Genomic DNA, 16,086 nt, shown 5'->3' on the forward strand with positions numbered 1-16,086 from the left:
AGAGCATGCAAAGTAATAATAAAATGAATTGTTTGAAAAGTTTAAGCAAAAAATAAAGAATCTTTCTGAGAAATTATGTGATAAGCAGCACGCAGATCGTGCACATTAAAAACGTATTTTTACTAATAATATGTTATCTCTTTCGGATCGTGATTTCATTTTATTAAACGTTTAAAAGATCTTCTTTACTTTCTAAATTACAATGCTGCGTAAGGTTAATCTATAGACAAACGCCCTATAACGTTCCAAATCAGAGTTCCTCTTCGAGAAATGAATATGATTCGTTAGTCTCCGACGTTTGTGAAATATCCGGGAAGAGATCACCGAGAATTACGGCGGAATAGAAGGATCTACGATCCTTCGTTTGCGGAATGTTTGAAGTACCCCCATCTAAAGCCGCGGCATTAAATCATTCTCATGAATGAGAAAGATTTGCAACGCATTCGAGCGGTTTTCCGGGGAACGTTTAATTCGTTACGTATGATTCAGTTGAACAAACATTAGCTTATCCGAAAGAGAATCCAAAGGAATGCCGGAGCTTTTCTTTCATATGCTGCAAAGTTGTCTTTAAATTCACGACGTTCAGTGAAAATCTTATTGGAATCTCGATCATAATGCCAATTTTATGTAAAACAAAAGTCACATTTATTGTATACATTTGATATTAAAAACATCGTTTACAGCATCGTAAATAATGCTATTCGATAGATGATTTATTTTTTAATTAATGTACTTGTATTAATGATTGTTTGTAATTAAAATATTGTATAAATTAGAAATACGATTAAACCCCTTTGTACTGGAAGTAAAATTCATACTTTGAGATATTTCATATTTTATTTCGACATATTCTGACATAAATTATAAACTGCCTCATAAAATATTGACTTTTTGTTAATCGTAAAGCCCAACTCTATAACTCGTGTAGATACCGAGCGTTAAGCTTCAAGGGACAAAGCTTATCGAGCTCGTAATCTCTTTGTACCCTATTTTTATACTCGACAATGTACTCAGCATAGGAAATCTCATCGAATATTACTCGCTGAGCCTGAAGGCGAACTAAATCGAAAGCCAATTAGGCAGATAACTGATCAAAGGCAAACAATGAGCGTATCGACTATTGCTTGCCGAGATATTAACATAATACCGAATCAAGAGCCATTCGTATAGGACTGACCATAAGCCTTTAGAAGCTGTTTGCTTTGCCATAACAATACAATCCTTAAATTGATGTAATGTACGCATTAAATTCGATGTTATAATGATTGTGTGAAATTTTATTCAAAATAAATATTGCAATTTACACATATTTTCAAGTGTTATACATTATGACGTATTGTACTTGTCATCTATTTCGATAACTGCTTTTTATAATCTATTATTTTAACTTTTGCACAAATATTTACAATCGACATTATGATACAAAATATACAACAATAAATAAAATATACTTATAAATATATAAAAATTTATATGAATTATATTTATTTATTAAATATGCAAGAAGTACGAATTCAACAAAAATAAAATTCAATAAAAATAAAATAGTTAATTGTATATTATAAAAACTTTATAAAGTGTATAACCACAATGTATTGGTTTAACGTGCACAATCGTCAAACGACAAAGAAAAAGTCTACAACGATTGTTTGACAAATTCAATTGTGTGACTACGATGTATAATCGCCACAAGAAGAGATACGTATGTGTGCGTTTTTCGTGATCATTTCGTAGCGCGCAAAAGCAAGAGCTCGTCACCGGCTTTCTCGTTCTAGCCATTGCCGTTCTGTCAGTCGTTTAATCGCCTCATGATCAAAGGGACTCCTTAATAAGGCCCACACAACCGCATGTTCGCTAACTGCCCGCGTTTAGAAAGCAAATACCCTTTGTCGTACACACACGTTCGAAACGTTATCAATAGCGGGAAATTTTGGAGTTCTGTATCGCTCATTTAAAAATAATTAAACAATTTTATCTCTGTCATATATCTGCAAGAAGAGTGAACGAAAATAAAGTAAAATGAAAACGAAATGGAATATTTTTCGAGCTATTTATGTTTAATAAAAGCTACTTATCTTTTGAAATAAGCGAAAAAGAGAGAATTTTGGGGTTTTGCTCGGATAGTGATCTTACAGACCGATATTATCATTTAAAAGATGGTAAGATAATTAAGTTCCTAATGAACTTCTGCAAAAAAATTTAAATTCCGAACTTGACTCGTACTGCCAAGCAAAGCTTTTATGCACCAAATTGCGAGCCTTCTTTTGCGAGGAAATAAAAATCGCTGAAGTTTCTACAAATACGTAAAATACGTTTGCGTTTTTCTCGAGCGACGCGACGCGTAACCTTTCTTGCATCAAAAAAGTTCTTATGATAATCCAGACGAAAAGTTTTGCTCGACGTCGAATAGCTCGCGAGCTTTCGCAACGATCGAGCTCCGAAAGCTTTCGCACATCGGGCAACTTTTGGATTTCAATTGTCAGCGCCGCGCCGCTCGGAAACGCATAAAATGTATACTGTGTACTCTATACTGATTGCACATTTATGCTTTATGTTTCAGATCTCTTCAATAACCAGCTTTTGCAGGGTGAGTGTATGATTTTTATTATACCACATATTGTACGTATGTACGTATGGGGCGCTTTGACGCACCCGATCAATTGCATTGAAAGTGGTGCAAATATTATCGCAAAAAATAACGCGTAAAAGAATATTACGATCGTTCCAGTTGAATTTACATTATTTAGTTGATTAATCACGATTCTTCTCTGTGTACTTTTTTTATAAAAGGCTTTGTTTTACACTCAATAATTGATATTACTTTTATATTTTATCAAACGACAAATTTATTTTATTTTAATTCGATTCGGTGATTATAATTCCTATTTTATCTGCAATAACGTACATCGATACTATATAAATATAATTATAAAAAAGATTATTTTGAAAAATATTACAAGATTAAATTTAAAAAAATATTATATTTGTAGGGGAAATCTGTTTAATGATGAACATTTCGAATATTTTTTTATCTTAAATTGATTAAATATTAGACTTGATTATTTCTTTTTTGCTACTAAGTATCTTTATTCTTACCAAACGTCTTGAACGCAACGGAGGGCGTGAAGTTGCCTGTATCCTAGAGAAATGTCGAGGCATTTTTAACAAGGGCTCAGTCATCCATCCATTTAGATCCTCCGGCCACGTCCTTTTATTGCTCTACTCATGTCCTACCAGAGACACGCGGGTGATCTCGAAATCTCCATTCAAGTCTCGTCCTCTCGCCTACGTGAGCGTCGTTGTCTCGCACGCTGTGCTTCCGAGAGGAAAGAATCTCGTGTGAATTTTTTATTGAAAGTATTTTCACAGGAGTGGCATACAGAAATAAGTTGACAAATGTTCTCACATTATTTATCCTAGCTCAATGCCACTGAACTATAAAATACGCGGAGGACTTTTAGTTTATAAATGATGTTATACCGTGAGAAGAAATTCCTACATTTTGTTCTGACTGAAGAATTAATAAATGATAGATTTTTAATGAAACTGCAAAACATATCACAGTATTATTAATTGTAACTACAATGCTTTGTATTTCTTGAAATTCAGATAATCGAGTTATTAAGAGAGAAAGAAATAATTCGGTAAAAGAAAATTTCGAAGACTAACAAAAACATTTGAAAATAATAGAAACATTTTAACATAAATTTTTACTTTTATTTTATAATTAATGTATAAATATAATATAATTGAAGAGAGATGAAGCGGGGAAAAGAGAAAAAAAAGAGAAGAATAGAAATATGTACATAAAAGACTTTTTTTTATAACTTTAATCAATTAATCTAATTTAGGAAGTTACATATTTTACACCGTAAAATTAGACGAATAAGAATAATTTTCCACATTTTATATTTTTGTAATACTAATGTTTCAATTGTTCATGTAAGAGATATAGTAAATTACTTTATATATTATAAACGGAATAACATTTCAATAAACGATGAATTTTCCATCGCCTGTCTGTCTCAAAGAAATATACCGACGATTTCGACGAGACGGCGGAAAAAGTTGCAGCTGATGCATCTCGCCTGCACTTGACTGCTTTCAAGTGAGGAGTCGGAAAAAGATTCTGAAATGCAAATGGGCGCGAAACCGATCGATTGCATAATTTACGGTACAGCTCGCGAGCTGAAAATACTGACGTTATCACGAATTTCTTGTCACGTAAACGTAAATTACTTCTTTTACTTATCGCTGACAATTTCCCATTAGTTAAATGCGAGTATTTCCACTTCATATATTTTTTTTTCTACGAGACATTATGTGATAAAAATTAGCAATCTCGCTAAAATTATAGAAATTACAACGTACTCTTTAAATCTGAATCAGTCGATAGTCACTAATTACTCAGTGGCATATTTGGCACTGATAATCAATGAAATTTAACTAAAAAAGAAAAAATGTTTGAGCATGATATAACTAAAATACTGATATTTTCATGTTAATTTCAATTTTCCAATACTATATTAATTGAATTTATGCACTAAAACAAGATTAATTAGATCACATAATAAAGATCAGCTAGGTTAGGGATCTCACATTTCATTTACTGATTACCAGTATATTTGGCACTGATATCAGTGATTATTCACTGATTCAGATTTAGAGAGTAACATGAAATAAACTTTGCAATTAAGTGATTATCACAACAGTTTCTATTTTGATGTTCATTTTTGGACATGTAACATGTAAATAGAAATCAGTCTGATATGTTACTATCCTAAAAACTATCCTCTTCCTTGAAATTATATCTTATGTCGGATTGTGACACGACGTTATCGCTCTAAAAAGCAAGAATAAATCATTCATAATGCAAAGAGCAAGAAGATCTCGCATTGATACTGTCTTTTTCTTCCCTCGTGAGTATGCGCGTAGAAGTTTTCACATTTCCCGTCTTTTCACCTCGATGTTTGAGTTTGAACCGTTCTTAAGACTTTCGCGATGCTCCAGTAAATTCGATGATGACGTTTCTCCGGTTTTCCCTGGTTTCCCACGAATCTTTTTCCTTGTTTTTCACTCATTCCGCAGGCCGCCTTTCAGGGTGTCGGGTATAATTTACGATCTCGTTAAAAACATAGAAATCATTTATTTCCGTGGTACGACGTAATGTAGAAAAACGATCGGTGAAGCGAACGAAACCAATAGTGAAACGGAATCATTTTGCAGCTTCCATTTTTAACATGTAACAACGTTGCTATTTGTTACGTGATAAAAACATCGTGTTTTCAAATAGTAGTTGAATAAGCATTGTTAAAAATATTATATTAAACAAATAGTTCAAATAGGTATATATTATAGGATTATATTTACAATCTCAATATTTTAATAAAAGTATATAATTAAAAGAACATTACTTGAACCTTAATTTTATATTTTTAATACGAGAATTTCAATAATTTAAATTTTGTTTACTTAAATTAAATTAATTTTTTGAAATCTTTATTTTTAATATCTTTAATTTTTAAAACGTTTCTAAATCTCTAAAATTTTGGGATTTTTATTTCGTAATATTATAAAAATCATAGATAACTTTTTTAACTTTTTATTACATTTATATAAAAGAGATAAAATTTAATAGTTACTTTTTTACATGTTATTATATTTACAATGTGCGATAAATACTTAGGAAGCAAAATTTAAAAATCATTAGCGACAACAAAATACGATGCACTTTTGCGTCTCCACGGACGCGTACAAATGCACAATGTCCGTCATCCGTGAGCGGCTAAGTAGAGCTTACGTCTAGTTGTAATAAATAGTCTACTCCATCCCCTTTGTCACTCCGTTCGCTCCATATTCGTCAAACGAGGATCAGCATACTGGTTGCAAGAGGGACCCTCTCTCGCGTATGTTTCCTCCGGTGGGTTTGCGGCCCACTTTCCTGGCTACGTTTATTGTGTTGCCCCAAATACATTGTGCACGCAACCGAGGAATGTCTGCTGACGCTTGGTGGCTCACGATTATCATGATACAAGGAAAAAGGTGGTTAGAGGACATTCTTCTTTTAAATTGAGTTTGCATGGCTCCTTTCCGCGCCATCGTTCATTTAGGTTTCTAAAGTAATATCTATATTATTAACAAATTAATTTTAGTTATGTGGCATGTGTAAAATATATTTAGATATGCAATTTTCTTGTATGTAAAATTTTATTGAAAATGTATAAAAGTTTCCAGTTGACATCGATTAAAGTAATATAACATTTATATTATAATTTTGTACTTAACAATGTAAATGTTATATTATATTGTTGAGAAATAATAACATAGATGTTATGTTACTTTTAGTTGATGTCGATTGGGTTAATATTATTATTATTTTATATATTGCTTAATCTTTTTATCATTAAGTTATTTGCAACGTTGTAGACCATATATACTTATGCATGTACATATATTTATATACGTTATTATATATAATGTAGAATTAATGGAGAAAATGCAAGAATTCATAGAATATTAATCATTGAACTCATATAACGAAAAATGACAATAACAAAACGGACACAAAATATACATTATATTTTAAAAGCGACGGGTCATAAATTATCATGTTAGCTCAATTTCAGGGAAAGAAAATAGTTGCTTGTACAATGAATTACCAGTTCAGTTCACATTTGGACACTGTTATAAATGTTTAAGATGGCCATTAGCACGAGTCAGCGAGTCCAGAAGCGGCTAATGAAGATGGAAAATTAATTAAGTCAGAAAATTAATTTCTTCCTCGTGATAGAGCGAGATATTGCGGTTTCCCGATTCAAATCAAAGCTGCGAATTTTGATTTACTTCGGCTTAATTAAATTTCCACCTGAATTAGCGACTCGCCAAAGTACGCTAATCCACGAACGTAATGAGCCTCATAGGAGATATAAAACTGAAAATTTATAAAGTCTCTATATATTTAAGATATGTGCTTATCGAACAATTCAATTTTAATTTATATATCTTCGTTAATAATTCGATAAAGAGATCGGTGATCGATAAATGATAGATAAATAATCAGAAACATATAATACATAAACAAGCGTTTAATAACTTATATACATATACCTAAAGCGGTTGAATCGATTTAACTAATGATTTGTCATTTATAAATTGATTACGTAAATAATTATCTTACTAATTACAAATAAATTCATTATTTATTGCTACGAATTTATCATTTCGTAGAAAAACATTACGCGCATAAAGTTCCTCATTTAGAGTTACATATCAACTATGTTTTAATTGGATATTACTTTATTACTAAATTTTGTCATAAATACATGCAGTTATGATTAAGTGATGGTAGAAACGCATTAACGTATCTTTACACTTTTATGCAAAGTACGCTTTACTGTGTGGAACACCGTTACTCGTAGACAGTTCCTTAATTTCATCGTGATGAGCTCAAGATCTATTTGTTCACTGAGAAGCATCGGAGATAAGGCTTGGAGGATTATGAAGGAGATTGCTCGACTGCGGTCCAAGGAAGCGCCCTCGACAAGAGAGCTACCTAATTACGATGAGGAAAGGCGGAAGCGCCAAACAGGGCCGGCCCTATACGGCTTTAATGCTTCACGTCATATTTTTGGAGCTAACTTAATTAAAGAGATTATTTTTCAAAGCTTTATTTTTCATAGTTCTATCTTTGTTATGGTTTTATTTTATATCCTGTTTCATTGCTGAGTAACATGTTGTTTTCTAAAAATATAGGTTTTAATATAATTGTACTTAAACAATAATGCATTTTATTACTGTACACAAAAATTAACAGTTTATATATAATAATCTTATCTAACTTATTTTTATTATATCAACTTATTTATTAATCTCAGTTACAATATGTTTACAATATGTTGTTACATAATATTTTATACATTTATTCTTTTACATTAATTTTACATAGTTCCGTATTTAAACATCTCAAATTTTATAAAATGTTATAAGATTTCCTATTTTCATTACATTATTATTAAAACGAAAATTAATGTTAAATTATTATAATATTTCTAAGTTATTCAAATTTTATGTGGAATATACAAATGTGTAAATTTTCATGATTGCATTAATCGAATTATTAACTCTGTACTTAACTAACATTTCGAAATTGTCAATAAGTTACATATAAAACTGAAAATTTCTAATTCTTTTTTACATCTTTTTTTAAAGTATGTTTAAAAATGTAAATTTTATTATAAAACTGCAAATGTTCGAATGTTTTAACTTGTTTAATTTGTAATTGCCTAAATTGAAAAAGCTCTAAGATTTACTTTTTTGAAACTAAAAATCTCCAGGCTGCATCGCGGCGGCCCTGGTGCTAAGCGAAGATGAAGAGTAGTAAGAGGATAGTATCTTCCTCTCAGTTAAATGCCTCCGAAAGAGGTACAGCGGGAGGACGTAACATCCTAACGTTTTAACCCTGCCCGTTCTATCCGGTTTCCCTTTCCGTTGGTTAAAGCATTGGTAGACTAAAAAGGAAGAATATAACCGAAAGATAACGTCTATCGACACCACTGCTAAGGTCGTAACGAACCGCTCCTCAAGAACGGTGCTTGTCTAAATGCTAAACTTTACGACATGCCCGCATGATCGCCCCGGAAACTTTAGCCGCTCTTTTACCGAGATGTGGAAGCGCGTTACCGACGTTAATGCCGGTTACTTTTATAGGAAGAGCAAGATATAACGACGCTTGCAATTTACCGGTTTGGAAAAAATTACGGGCGGAATAAACAAGCCTTCATTTAATGAATGTAGACTTTAAATAAACAAAAAATTGAGAAAATCATGAAATTTAAAATTATTTAAAAAATTATGAAATATTACAAAGCTAATATATTTTGAAGATTATATTAAACTAATAATATTAATATTTTTTTCAATTTAAATATGTGCTAATTGTGTATAATAAAGTGAACTAAAGTAAGAGTTAAAGTTAATTCTATAATTCGTTATAGAATTTTTATTCTATTATTCTTTTTGTTATAGCTCTCTGCTATTGTCGATGGGGTTTACGCTGAGCATGGTCATACTGCGGGGTCGTTCACACATTTGGCCAGCGATCGACTTCTCGTTGGTGGAGGAGCTGATGCGAGGTCCTTGCAGGGCGCCAAAGGGATCATCAACTTTGTTGGATGTCTGAGAAAGGTTGGATTAGCAGCATGACTTATTTATATCTTGCAGCAGCTTTCTTATCCTCTTACACCGTAAATAAGCTTAACTGGAATCAAAATTGCATAAAGCGTAATAGAAGCCATTGGCTATTTTAATGCTAGATTTCTACATAAACTATAAAAATATCAGTTTCAATATTTTACAAGAAAATAATATAAAATGCAGTGGAACTCAATAAAGCTATTCTAATGAATAGTTGAATTGGAAAATATCTAACTACAATAACTTAAAATTAATTTCATAGATAAAGTAGAGACTTTAAATAACATTAAGTGATAAACTAAAGACAAAATTATTGCATTTTAATAAACCGGAATATAAATAATAATTATAAAAGAAAAATAAATGATCAATGACTGAAAATAAAATATATTTTATAGAGCAAATCTCTAAGGAATAAATAAATGTAAAAATTATACTTTTCAGTCAATTTCCAACTTACATTATTTAACAAATTTTAATCTTAATTATAAAATGAATGATAGTTGAATTGGAAAATTGTATTAAGCGATGATCGGTGACATTTTTAGGAAGAATTAACTATAACTTTTGCAATAAATTTGTATCTAAAATTTAACTTGTAAATTTATTTTAGAACACAGCCCGTATTAAATAATTTCTAAATCTGAACTAATTCAAAAAAACGGAAACACAAAATAAGTTGTGTTTCCGTTTTTTGTTAATATAGAGAAATAACTTCAAATGTTACTGGTTTATTGTATGCCCTCTTATTTGTTTTGATATAAGCAAACGGCTATTTTTTCGCGAGATGAGATAATAATAGCGCTGGTGATCGAATCATACCATCGAGCGGAATAATCATTAAATTGTCTTTTTTGTGCTCTTTTTTACTCGAATATCGGATAATTACTGTGATACCAAAATTACTCTGAACGATTGTCGATAGAAAATCACGATAGTGTGTCGAACGTTTGACGAGATACCTGTAGTGTCAGTAAAGAGAATGTAATCACAGACTCATCGAGTTCTTTTGAGAGCATACATATTGCTTAAACATTCTACGCTATAATAAATTTGATTAAAAGATAGCTGTTATATACATAGTATAAAGGAACGTAACATAATGCACTTATAAAATAACGTGATTCTTGTTAACTTTGTACGAGTGAAATTAAAATCAGGAAAATATTTCTCAATTCCTTAAGCATGTATTGTACATATTTTTTTAAAAAAGGAAAAAATTACGAAAAAATTATAGATTTTTAATATATATTTGAAGATAATGTAAAAAGTTTGTTATTTAGAATATGGTCCAAAGATTATTTTAATTAGATATAGATAAGTTTTTAAAAAATAATTAAAATAAAATGAGAAAACTTTTATTTAAACTGTAAAATTGTATCATTAAATATAAATATTGACCTTCTTGAACTACTTCGTAAACAACATTCATTTTTATACGGAAAGTACACATAAAATTTCTAATTCTAGTTACTTTTTGCAGAGACTATACATCTGATACATTCTTAAAATTTGATTATATGGTGTAATTCTAAAATATTTATTTGCAACAATATAATTGTAAATTTTTTTATGTTTTTGAGGCAGTGTAAATTGATCTTTCCCATGAAAAGTTTTAATCCCATTTTCTTAATTACCTTTTGATAGCCAGTAAATATATCAGTATAGTTTTAAACTCCGAATTGTAAAAAGATTTTTATTATAATCGTTAAAGAATTTAAGTTAACTTTTGTTGAAGTTTTTGAAACTTTTCGGTGAGTAACAGTAAAAGTTGGAGTGATTCCTAATTAAGAGCCCTTAAATAAATGACCATAATGCTCGTTAAACTTGTTAAGTACTAAAAATATTTTTAACTAAGGCTCACGCTTTAAGCGGAAATTTTGGAATTATTTCTATTGGTAGAACGACGCACATTAAGTTTCTGTAGGAACCAATAAAAATGTCTCCGTCCAATAGTGTCGACGTGGTCATCGCAACGCAATGAAATATTCATGCCAGCAACTTACTTGGGGAGTTTCACCCGTGAAGAGTAAAGTCAAACTAACGCGCCATGAGTGGCGACAAAGAACCGCGAATGAAGCGATAAAACGTGTCACAATATAAAACGCACTACTGAGGCGAAAGGTTAATGACAACTGCAATTTGCTGACTGTTTGCAGCTTAAGTAACGCGATGTGAATCGCTCGGTAAATTATTCCTACGAGTTTTATTTACGAGCGTGCGCGCGCTCGCGATATGTAAATTGTTCGGAATTTCTTCGCGAAGTTTCGACTTCTACCTAAGGCTCTTAGCTTCCCGTTGCAATCATATTGCATTATGACGTTAGAAGCGAAAAATATAAATTTTTCTTTTGCTCTATATAGTATGTCAAAATGTATTAGTTTTTTACACTTGCAGATATAGATTAAAAATTTTTATTTATTTTTTTATCACCATATTTTTTCTTAAATTCGATTAACTTGCAGATATATATTATGTGTGTGTGTGTGTGTGTGTGTGTGTGTGTGTGTGTGTGTGTGTACATACACACCTATATTTTTCTGATTTAAAATGAGTTAAAATATTTTTTTCAACCAATGTGTATCAAGTGCGCTTGCATGTCTGTTGATGGATAGTAACCTTTATGACCAAAAGCTAGATATCTCATATAAGATAATCTGACATTTCTTTGCTTATTCTGGGTCTTTCTTCTGAGAACAGCTATTCCTAAGAAAACAAGCATGCAGTTACGTTCTACAAAAATTCCAGCTGTTTATATTGCCAGTTCAAATAAAGAGATTTTTCCGGAAGATCGAGACTTGACGACTGTTTCCGTTTTACATACTAAAATTTAAAATAAAGCATCTAATTCCGAGTGAAATTTTAGAATGCCGGGCATAGCTCAATAATTAACAAGAATTTAAATGAGGAATGTAGGGACGTGAGAACGTGAAGAATATACATTCCAGACCAAAAGGTCAGAAATACTTTCTAAAAATTGATACTTTTTAGATTATATATTTAAATATCCAAAACAATGTATTTTTTTAATAATAATTTTATGAATCCAAATAACGGCTATTTGAAGAATTATTAAAAAAACATTGTTATGAATATTTTAAAAGATGTTTCTTTTGAAAACTTTTGGCCCGAAATTGTATATATGAATTTATAAATTCAAATTAAATTGAAAATATAAATTCAATTAGTTAAAATTCAGGACAATTAAAAAAAAATAATAATCAAAGTTTCAACTTTTTTTCTATTTTATATAACGCGTACACTAATTGTCATGATCGTATGTTCGCAGGTGGAGTTTGCTGCAGAAAGAATCAGAATGGAACTGATCGAAGCGGCCAAGAGCGGAGCGGCGGGTGTTGCGGCTTGGGGAAAAATGGATTTTTTCTGTCGTGAACCCAGAACAGCAGATCCAATTACGTTTACCACTAGGGACTCGCATCTCGTGAGTATATGTGCTAGTAATTTTGTAATAATATATATGATGCCCAAAAAATATTTATATATGCACACTCCTGTTGCAACGTTAATTATTTATAAAAAGAAGAAGCAAGATTATGTCACCTAAAAGAATTTAGTCTTCTTTTTTTTGTTCTAAACAGTCAGTAAACCTATAAACATATAAGAAATGATTTTCTATTCTTAAAATGTTAGGAATCTTTTAGAGACATTGTTATGAGTTTATGATATAATTCCAAAATTTTCTTTAAATAGAACTTTTAATGCTTCTCTTTTTAAGACGAATATGGATCTACATATTTTATACATAATCTATGTTAAAATTAAGAGATTATTCTGAACAAAGAATCAAATATGTAACAGAGTTTCTATTACATATTTGTAAATCGAAGATATCGTATCGTTCTGGAATAATTGTTTTTACTCAAGAATGGACTCCTCCGCGGCACTTTAATGCACGTGTCTCTCTTAAATAATGCAAAGAAGAAATACGATCTGATTCCATTATCGAGTAGAATCGTGACGATGGAAATATCCGATTAAATCGGGAATGCACTCGAGGAAGTTTTTTGCGCGAGTCAAGCAAGCTGCAAATAGTAACGGCGTAGCTCGCTTTCGAGTTTTCGCGAATATCTTCGAGAGGCGACAGCAGTGAGGTCAAGGAAACTTCGTGAATGTCCTCGTTCTAAATTACTAGAGATTCTCTTGACTTTTTATGGGAGGGGGGAGGAAAATGCATTTGACTCTTGCACGTGGCGTATGTAGTCGATTATCGATGCGCGGTTTGCCACGTAAGTTTCCAGAAAGAAAAAACATAACAGAAGAAATATTAATCGGAAGCAGATATATGATATAATACATATAATTACTCAAGAAAGTATTATACATTATTGAGGAATATGAACATAAGAAATAATGTAAAAATATGCCATGTAGGTTTTGACATATTAAAACTTCGACATATTTCGTTCTTTTCTACTTCTACGTTATTGCCATATAGCGATATTAACGTATTATGGTATAATTACGCAATAACTTTCGAGCACATCCCTCGTCAATATTTATAGATAGACACAGGCTATAAAACTTGCAATTCTTTCTAAATATATTTAAGATGTACTTTAAAAAATATAAATGTGGATTTAGTACTATTCGGTGTTTACATAATTCTCAGCAATTGTCTAAACAATTTAACACCATATGTTGTTAAATCAACATCCTATTGGTTAATTTATCAATGGTTAGTATACAGGGTATTTCTCGCAGTACAACTGGGAAGGGGATGGTTCTACATGAAAAAATAAGTTGAAAACGTAGAATAAAATATTTTTTATATGAAGTTTTATTTTTGGATATATCAATAGTATTTTCAATAATTTATAAAGTAATAAAACTCACGTGTGTGAATATCCCGTTTTACCGTGTATTCTCGATTATCCAATACAATAAACACAAACATAAACAGAAAGTACAGAATAGTGTACAACGAGATTTGTTAAAATATAGAAAAATGTTATTTACGGTTATTGATTTATTTTTATATAGAATTATTCCTTTTTCAGTTAAATTTCTTTTTCTGAAATTTCCAGAATACTCTGTATTTAACATTCACAGATCGATATTCATAGTTATTTTTTTAAGGTCGTCTTAAGTAATGTTTAAGACACTAATACGACTTTGTGATTGGCTTATGACTTATCTTAAGATTGTACTCAAGACGATTTTGAGTACAAAAAGAATTGACTATATATGAATACCGGCCATAATATTAAATCCACACTTATATTTTTAATATAGTGTGACTTGAAGGTAAATTCTTTGAATGTTACAAGAACATGCTGATTTTTCTTGTTATAAAAATTTCTTTTTCGTTTGTCACATTTGAAGACAGTCGGACAGACGTGTCCTCAATGTAGAGCACTAACGCGAATGCTTTGCGCACAGCGCGTCCTCTTATGCGCTTTTACAGGCCACAAGACACCGTCGTTACCATTGCAAATCCTTGTTACACCGGCCATCACGGTGTCAAAGGGCGCGAGGACGAGGGTGAATGTACGTGCCCTCTAAAAGCGCATTTCGCCGCTCTCGTGCAGGAACTTGTTTATGAGCATGACCGTTCTTGCATTGCTCGCTCTCCATCGTCGCGATTTATGCAGCCTGGTGCATTAGTGCATCCATTCTAGGATACGCCCCTTTCTCTTTGTAAGTCCAGATGGTACAGATCATCTCACAATCTCGACGTCTATTGTTTTGCGTATTAACTACTGTAACGCAATACCAAATATTGTTCGCAATATATTGACAATTCATATAACTGCAGTTGGTCTAGGAAAAATCTTTATCGGGTTTTTTTTAATAAAACAACATTCTTATTTTGTTTTAAATAGAATTCTTTAAAAGTCATTTATTTTCGTTAGTTAATCACTCGGAAACTCTACAGGTGACTCATCGCTTTTCCTTAGGAAAAATAGATTCCAAATAGGTCACTGAATCTGTAATTAAATTGAGTAATTTTTAAACACTCTGTACAAGCTTCAAGCTGCTATTCTATCGTGCAGCTTTTTATCATGCATAATATGCACACGATAATGAAGCCAGAGCACGTGATTCTCTACAACTGCTTTGGGTCAATCAAGATTTTTAATTTAACAAGAATATTACCCTCACCAGCTACTTAAATATATTATGTACGTATTATGTACGATATTCACGAGCCCTTTTAATATATATTTTGCCGTTACTTAAAGTTAATAAATTACTGCTTCCAAGCATAAGAGCCTAATTAAATCATTTAATATTCAATAATGACACGTAATGCAATTGGACTGCAACTTAAAGCAGTCAACGATATCGAATAATATTTAATTAGGTCAAAAAACGTATTACCGTAAAACTAATTTAATAATTAACAATAAATGAGAAAAGTTATTCAAACAATAGAACTGTTATATTAAAATATGTTCAGCTAGTACGTACGAATAAAATATATTACAGAGAGTCAAATTTACTAGAAAAATTACAAATTTTTGACTATTATAGTGAGTATATATTATAACTTTACCGCAAAGATCTCCGTCAATATTATTTTCGATCAGTAGATAATACGCATTAAATTTACGACGTGCAGATGGTTATTCAATACGAACAACATTTGCGTTCGTGGTTCAATTATAATTAATATCGATATCGGCGTACAAGCACAATTATCCTCCGTCTGTCCTGCGCTTATAATCGTAACGTTGCATTCGCATCGGACTCTCGTCTGTTATAACAACAGTAAGAGACCGTATAAATGCGAATACTGGTATTGTTGGCACATTCACAATTAGATCAGAGGCTCCGATGCCTACCGCGTTCAGATATCGATGTTACATCTCGAGTTACTCTTGAATCAAGGACCAGGCGAGGATGGATTTTCATTATATGTATATATATATA

The 16,086-nt window shown here is 31.3% G+C and overlaps 1 protein-coding gene across 1 annotated transcript in view; it reads left to right on the forward strand.

Annotated features, from left to right (window-relative positions):
- LOC108750753 (neurexin-1) overlaps positions 1 to 16,086 on the forward strand; it is a 229,340-nt gene that overhangs the window by 134,510 nt on the left and 78,744 nt on the right. The window contains exons 6-8 of the mRNA XM_018490467.1: positions 2,561 to 2,587; positions 9,025 to 9,183; positions 12,482 to 12,634. Of these exons, the coding sequence (XP_018345969.1) occupies positions 2,561 to 2,587; positions 9,025 to 9,183; positions 12,482 to 12,634 (339 nt within the window). The remainder of the gene's footprint in view (positions 1 to 2,560; positions 2,588 to 9,024; positions 9,184 to 12,481; positions 12,635 to 16,086) is intronic.

This window comes from Trachymyrmex septentrionalis, unplaced genomic scaffold (genome assembly GCF_001594115.1).
Source record: "Trachymyrmex septentrionalis isolate Tsep2-gDNA-1 unplaced genomic scaffold, Tsep1.0 scaffold37, whole genome shotgun sequence".
In the NCBI taxonomy this organism is placed as follows: Eukaryota; Metazoa; Arthropoda; class Insecta; order Hymenoptera; family Formicidae; genus Trachymyrmex; species Trachymyrmex septentrionalis.